At 34.0% G+C, this 6,930-nt stretch overlaps 1 protein-coding gene across 1 annotated transcript; it reads left to right on the top strand.

Annotated features, from left to right (window-relative positions):
* Positions 1–991: 991 nt before the first annotated feature.
* Positions 992–1,811, top strand: LOC113778078 (E3 ubiquitin-protein ligase RHA2B-like). The gene has a single exon (XM_027323346.1). The coding sequence runs from the start codon at positions 1,090–1,092 to the stop codon at positions 1,576–1,578; it is 489 nt and encodes a 162-aa protein (XP_027179147.1). The 5' UTR covers positions 992–1,089; the 3' UTR covers positions 1,579–1,811.
* The last annotated feature ends 5,119 nt before the right edge of the window (positions 1,812–6,930 follow it).

The following is a 6,930-nucleotide window of genomic DNA, read 5'->3' as shown; positions in this document are numbered from 1 at the left end:
AAGAAAATGTTTAACCTATTCTTCTAGTCAAAAAAGACAAAAGGGTTAACCTACTAAATTTAAAATTGAATTCTTGGACATGAATCATAATAGAAGAGAAAGCTATATCTGTTCTGACACTTGGAAAATCCTCACCCCAAAATTACCCATAACGTTCCATTTCTCCACGTATCTCCCTAGGATTGTCACGAATTGTTTGGTCAAGAAAAGATTGCAAGTCTCTATCTAAATCCTCTCTTCCATCGTTTTCTAGCATGCCTGCAGCAATTTCAAAGAAAAACTCCAATTTGTTGTGTTGAGCCCGCCATGATAATGTCAAGAAATACTTTAACAACTAGATTGCCCCTTAAGTTCACAAGATCTAGAAGGTTTACAACTGTCCTTGCAACGTTTAGGTTAATGTAATCTTACAAAATCAAGTCTGAAAACGAGTCATAGTCATTTGGTGTCGACATGTTTATATCACTACACAAATGAAATGGCCACAGTTAGAGCCAAACAAATTTAAATTCTGGTAAAAGTGGATAATTCCGGCTGGTATTTAAACTCAAGATCTGTAATTTCTGAAATGTCAACCTTATTTACTAAATCAAGACCTGTTCGATATTTTATTTCAAAACTATTTGAGACGATATCGTTATACTTCTAACATGTTTTAGATCATTAAAGTATATGCGTCTATTGTATACACTACTTATTCACATATACATACAAAAAGTGCATTTAGAATTGCACAAGAACTCACAATCCCACAACAAATATTTTGTTGATGAAAATTATGCATCCCAACATAAACAATTGATAAATTTTATTTCTCTTTTCTTTTTCCTTCTTCTCTCCTCTGGAATAATAAAAAATTTAGAGACAAATTTGTTGGAGGTCCCCCGTTACCTCTATCATACACTCAATAGTCAACAAAAGATCCAACCCTACAAGTCACCAACACACAGTCACACACATGCATCTACATACTTAAATTAAACCAAAGCCGTACCAGACAAAGAAACATTAAAATTTGGCAGAGTCATTTCATAACCTCATCAAAACTTTCCACCATCTCTCAAAAGCAAAACAAGAAGCAACATAAACATGGGAGCTCTTTCTCAATTCTTAGCTCACCTTTACACCATAGTCACTGTCTTGTTCACCATTTTAATCCTAGAATTAGTAATCCTGGTAAGATCCATCACAGGTAACATCCAAGAATCCAAGAAGAAGACCATAACCACCAAGCAATACCTCAAATTAATTGAAGAAAAAATCCCGGCTCGCCGGTACAAAAAAACCCGGTTCATCATGGACGATTCCATTGAATGTGCAGTTTGTTTGTCCTTGTTTGAAGAAGGAGAATTCGTCAGGAAGCTGAAATGTAAGCATATTTTCCACAAGGATTGTCTGGACCGGTGGCTACAGCAAGATTGGGCAACATGTCCTCTTTGCCGGACAACAGTCTTGCCTGAAGAAATCATGATGAAATATAGACAGTTCTTGCATCGACAGGAGTATGAAGGAAGTGATGAAGACCTGATTTTCTTGATATCTGCACTACATGGTAATTATCTACGCAGGTTTTTGTAGCTCTACTCTACAGATTTTTGTATATAACTATATAAGAAGAAGAAGAATTTGGTATAGATCAGTACTGTCTTTTGAGGTATGTATCTAATAAGTTTTATTACTTCTTGAAAGAAAGTTTGGTAAAAATTTCTTATGCAACATGACGAATAGATGGGTAGATTTGGTTCTTAAATCTTACAGCCAGAATTTTTCTGACTAATTTATCTGAATATCAGTAGAATTTGGGAGACTTATTAGTTCTGATTTAGTTCTTTTAAGTCCTGTTTTAATTTTTTTTTTTTTTTTATCTTTGCTAGTTTGAACAAATTATTTAGTCGGAAAATTGAATCCAATGTAACATTTCATCCACACTGTTTGTAGGGCCTGTGGAATCTTTTCTTGTCAATATGCTCCATTAAATCAACTCACATGAGAAATCGACTGTGGTTAAAAAATTTTTACTATAACAATTGGCTTCTTTTTTTTTTCTTTGGCATGAAAAATGAAGAGGCAGCAGTAACCACGTGGAAAACTTTTTGATATCCCCATCATTTGGGGTATAAACTTTTGTTTGCAGCTTTCATGATTGAAACTTTTCATAGGTTTATGAAACCAAACGGAGAAATAGGTACCTTATCTGAGCATTTCTATGTATGTGCTGAATGTGAACCAAGCTAATTAATTGGCCATTTCTTTTCCAAAGAGAGGAAAAAGAAAAAGTTTCTTTCCTGAAAGCAGCATGCTGAATGAAAATCTCCACAGAGATCTTATCACATGTCTCAGCAAAAGAGGGCATTAGGATTATATTCCCTGTCCCATCTCTTTTCTGAGTTTTCTCTTTCTCTGCTAGATTTGAATTCTTGCAAAAGAGGGCATTAGGATTATATTCCCTGTCCCATCTCTTTTCTGAGTTTTCTCTTTCTCTGCTAGATTTGAATTCTTTTGTGGTTTGTTTGGACAGAGGATTATTTGTCAAAATTTATTTGCTTATATCATCATTACAATTTTCAAAACACCTTTTTATCTTCTCAATTACCTTTTTATCTCACATACATCACATCACAAAAAGTGTTACAGTAAAAATATCTCAAATAACCCACTATCCAAACGACTATTATTAATATAAAACAGTTTAGGTGTACCATCACATATGTGACGAGAAAATAGAGAATGACTCCACTATCTCTATAATAATTATGAGTTTTGGTACGTTAAGAGGCGTTTCAGATGTTAATTTTTTGATAAATTTATTATTAATTTGAAAAAGTATCTAAATACAGGAATATACTATATGTAAGTTGGTGCATCAATGTGATTAATTTTGTATAAATTGAGTATATTAATGATAGACGCTCTTAAAATGTTTATGGATTTTTTGAACAGGTGCTTTATAGGCACTCGTTAATACACTTACATTTCACCTAACTTATCTCATATGTATATACACACTAATAATTACTACTTACATTTATGCACTTTTCTTAATTAATCTCCTTGCATTTATACGCTTCTTCTAACAAATCTTATATTTTTAAAAATATAACACCTAAAATACAACTTAACAAGTGTTCATAAGGCATCCGTCAGATAGACCAAACTTTTATTTATAACAGAGGAATTCAGAACTGCATAGCATTTATGTTAAAAAAAAAATACTGCTTTTAGTGGTAACCTACCAAATTCCTACCAAAATTAGGTTGACAAATTCTTCGCGTGGAATTTTGTTTATAGATATGCATATTGCGTCCGCTACGGTGTCGGCTACCATCCTACAATTCGGTCGCCTAGATTCATCCTATCCACATGCCATACCCTAATTTTCCTTGCTTAGAACCAACCAGTAAATGCTTATATTAAAAAGGGGGCAAGCATAAAATTTGGTAGATGAAAATGTTGGGTTGGAAATTGTTAAATGTTTTTTCTTTTATTTGATATTCTCAGGGCACTAAATGAAAAGAAATTGAGTCCATTATTATTGCTATTATTAGTAGTAAGCTTACAAACAACTCACAATGGTATGCGTCTTTTACCTGAACATACCAAAATCCAGAAAAGAAAACAAGAGACAATGCGGTATGGAATTTTAGAATTCCCAAAAGGAATTGTAAAGAGAAGGGACCAAGAAGAAGAAGAAAAGAAAAAAGAGGCAATTAAAGGAATCCGGTCTGTTTCTGACAATGAAAGAATTGATTGGTGCAAATGCAAATCAATAATTGTACTTTTCCTCTTTTTTTTTTTTTCTTTTTTTTTATATTTCAACAACTGTAAGAAACACACACACCCCCGGATCTAAGGTAACTCCATCAGTTTATCCAAAAGGCAATTGCTGACTTCTGGGTAAACTCACGGACCTTAAATCCAAACACACGCACACCTCTTTTTTTGTTTTTCTTTTTTTTTTGTAGGTTGAAAGCAAAGCAACATCTTCTTCTTTTGGCCATTTTTTTAATTGATGAGTAGTGCTGTAGCTGTCATGTAATTAATGAAGTTGTTATATCCAAAAAAAATCTGAATCATTACACTCGAAGTCGTCATTGTTGAATTTGCCAGAAAGATGAAAAAGAACAGGGCATTAATGTAGAAAATGAGAGGTGGATGAACCCACCAATTAAGAACCTCCGAGTTTCATCTTTCATCCATTTAATCTATTGCTGGGGTCAGCCCAGAGTTCAAGGGAGGACTTCAGGTTCAGGGGCTGTTCTTGCATCTGATGGTTGGGAATAAGAGGGGTGGGGAGACAGGATAAAGCGTAAGCCAGAAAACAATTCTGTTGCTGGAGAAATATCAATTCGAGTCTTTTGGTCTTTTAAGCACTATTCAAGGATTTTTTTTTTCAATTTTTTCTTTTAGTATTCTTACAGTGAAGAATGAAGATAGGAGAGGAATTGAAAATTAGATCGCAAATCCAACACGGATTAATCTTTCTTACACTATCAGTATATACTTTGATAGGTCTGGACGTATGACACATTATTTTAAAAGTTTTTTCAAGGGCACTTGTTAATACACGTACTATCCACCTAACTTATCATATGTATACATATACTAATAATTATTATTCTCTCTTGCATTCATATACTTTTTCTATTTAATCTTGTCTACCTTCCCTTATATTTATTTACTTTTCCTAATTAATCTTATGTTTTCAAAAATATAACACCTAAAAAATAGGGCACCCGTTTGACAAATCGTTATTTCAATTTGAATTTCAACACTAAATTTTACTTATGTGATATGCATTTAAATCCGCTAATATATACGTTGTTACTATATGAAAGATTTACCAACCGAATACTCACTTGTCATTGTTCTTGCTCTAGGAATATATATATATATATATATTTTTACCTTATCAATTAATTGAGTTACACGCCCCAGCGGGCAGTTTGTATGGTACTGCTTTCAGGTCTTTACTTGAGGTCGCCAGATTGACTCCCGCTAATAAATTGCTATGCATCTTGGATAGACTTTGCACAGGCGCAAAGGATTAGTCTAAGGATGGCAACGAGGCGGAGTTGGGGCAGGGGAGAGGCCCCGTTGCCTACTAATTCCCCCCCCCCCGCCCCGTGCCCCGTGCCCCGTGCCCCGTCCCTTGACCCCATTTCGCTTCTCCCGCAGGGTTACTAAAATTTTGTTATATAATTTTATTATAATTAAATTTTAACAAATAATCAAGTACTAAAATATCAACACATCAAACAAAAGTTATTTGAATACAACCCAATATGATGAAATAAATATAATTAAAGTAGTCAAGTTTTCACTTTTGACGTAAATACAATCACTAATTCATTATTGTGCTTGTGCTTTTTTTTTTTTGAGAAAAAAGTGTTAATGGATTAAGTGTAATTAAGAATTTAGTATAAATGTATTAGTAAATTTAGTATAACTAATTAATAATTTCTATTAGTAGACATATATAATTATTAGTATAATTGTCAATATCAATTATATTACATATACTAATATACATTATATAATACATATAACCAATAATATCATTATCATAAATTTGTAACTAATTAAATTATTATTATTATATATATAATTATATACATATATTTATTATTTATTTATTTTTTTAGCCCCCCGCCCCATTAGCCCCACACGGGGCAGGTGCCTGCGGTTACTCGTCCCCATTGCCATCCCTAAGTCTGGCGTAAGCCAAGGTATCCTTATGTTGACCAAAAAAAAAAAACTTTTTTTTAATGGAGGTACACACTCAATTTGGGCCATCAGCCCGAGAATTTTATTCCAGGGCCAAGAATGTGTCTTTTGCCAAATGAATTCCTTACAATCCAACTTCGGACTCACGGCACATATACATTGTGGTCAAGTGCCGTTGCCAATGTGGCCACGCAACAGATTGATGGTCCAAATAGGACTTAATTTTTTTTTTTTTTGGGCGATACGATAAACCTACAATTATTCTATGTTATGGGGAGGGAAGGATCTGAAAAGATCAAGAGAAAATCGGAGGAGACTGAACTACCTACCGGCTCAAACTAGTGCACTACACATTCGTCTGGAAATCACTTGAAGTGGTTTGCCACATTTTGTGGCCAATGGTGGGAGGCAGGGTTTGATCCCCTGACCTCCCACTCCACCAACTTTGATGGTGGCCACTGAGCTAAGCTCAGTGATTCAAATAGGACTTCATTAGTTTGGTTTCGATTTGAGCTGTTCAATTCAAAATTCAAAAAATATATTTTTTCTTTAATTTGAAATAAAGAGTCTAGATGAGGTCGAGTTCATGACTCCATTCGAGCAGTTCATTGCACCGTGCAATTGTCACTGACAATCACAGCTGACGCTTTTGATCCCTAAGAGTGCTTACAACTTTCCTGGGTTCGATGGCGATTTGTTGTTAACGGAAAACAAGGATAGAAATAGAAGAAAATAAATCATTAGTGGGATTTAGAAAAATGATGATTGCATCTTGAAAGAATTGTCCACGAAAGTGCATGATGCATCACACATGCAATTAGTGGGTAGCAGTAAACATTTGGTTCAGATAACTCGACAATCCAAGTGCAATACACATGCGCAATTAGTGAATTCTGTACCAATTTGGCGATTACACCAACTTGAAAAACAATTAAAAGTTGATCAATGGAGATTGATTGATGCAAAACATTATGGAGGGGTTATTAGTGGGAATATGGGTAATTGCAGAATGAAATCAATTGAGTGTCAAATTTTGCTTGAAACTGTCAAGTATACTTGGTCCAATGCAATAAAAGCAGTCAACTATTTTTTGTTTTTTTTTTTAACAGCACTAAGTCAAATTTTGCATCAAACTTTCAAGTACATTTTGGTTTGATCCAATGAGATAAAGTAGCCAACTGTGTTTTTGATACAATACCAAGTTTG

The sequence above is a fragment of the Coffea eugenioides genome, chromosome 7 (assembly GCF_003713205.1).
Source record: "Coffea eugenioides isolate CCC68of chromosome 7, Ceug_1.0, whole genome shotgun sequence".
NCBI classification, from domain to species: Eukaryota; Viridiplantae; Streptophyta; class Magnoliopsida; order Gentianales; family Rubiaceae; genus Coffea; species Coffea eugenioides.
Note: the sequence above shows the minus strand (reverse complement) of the source record. Positions and strands in the feature narration are given on the sequence as shown.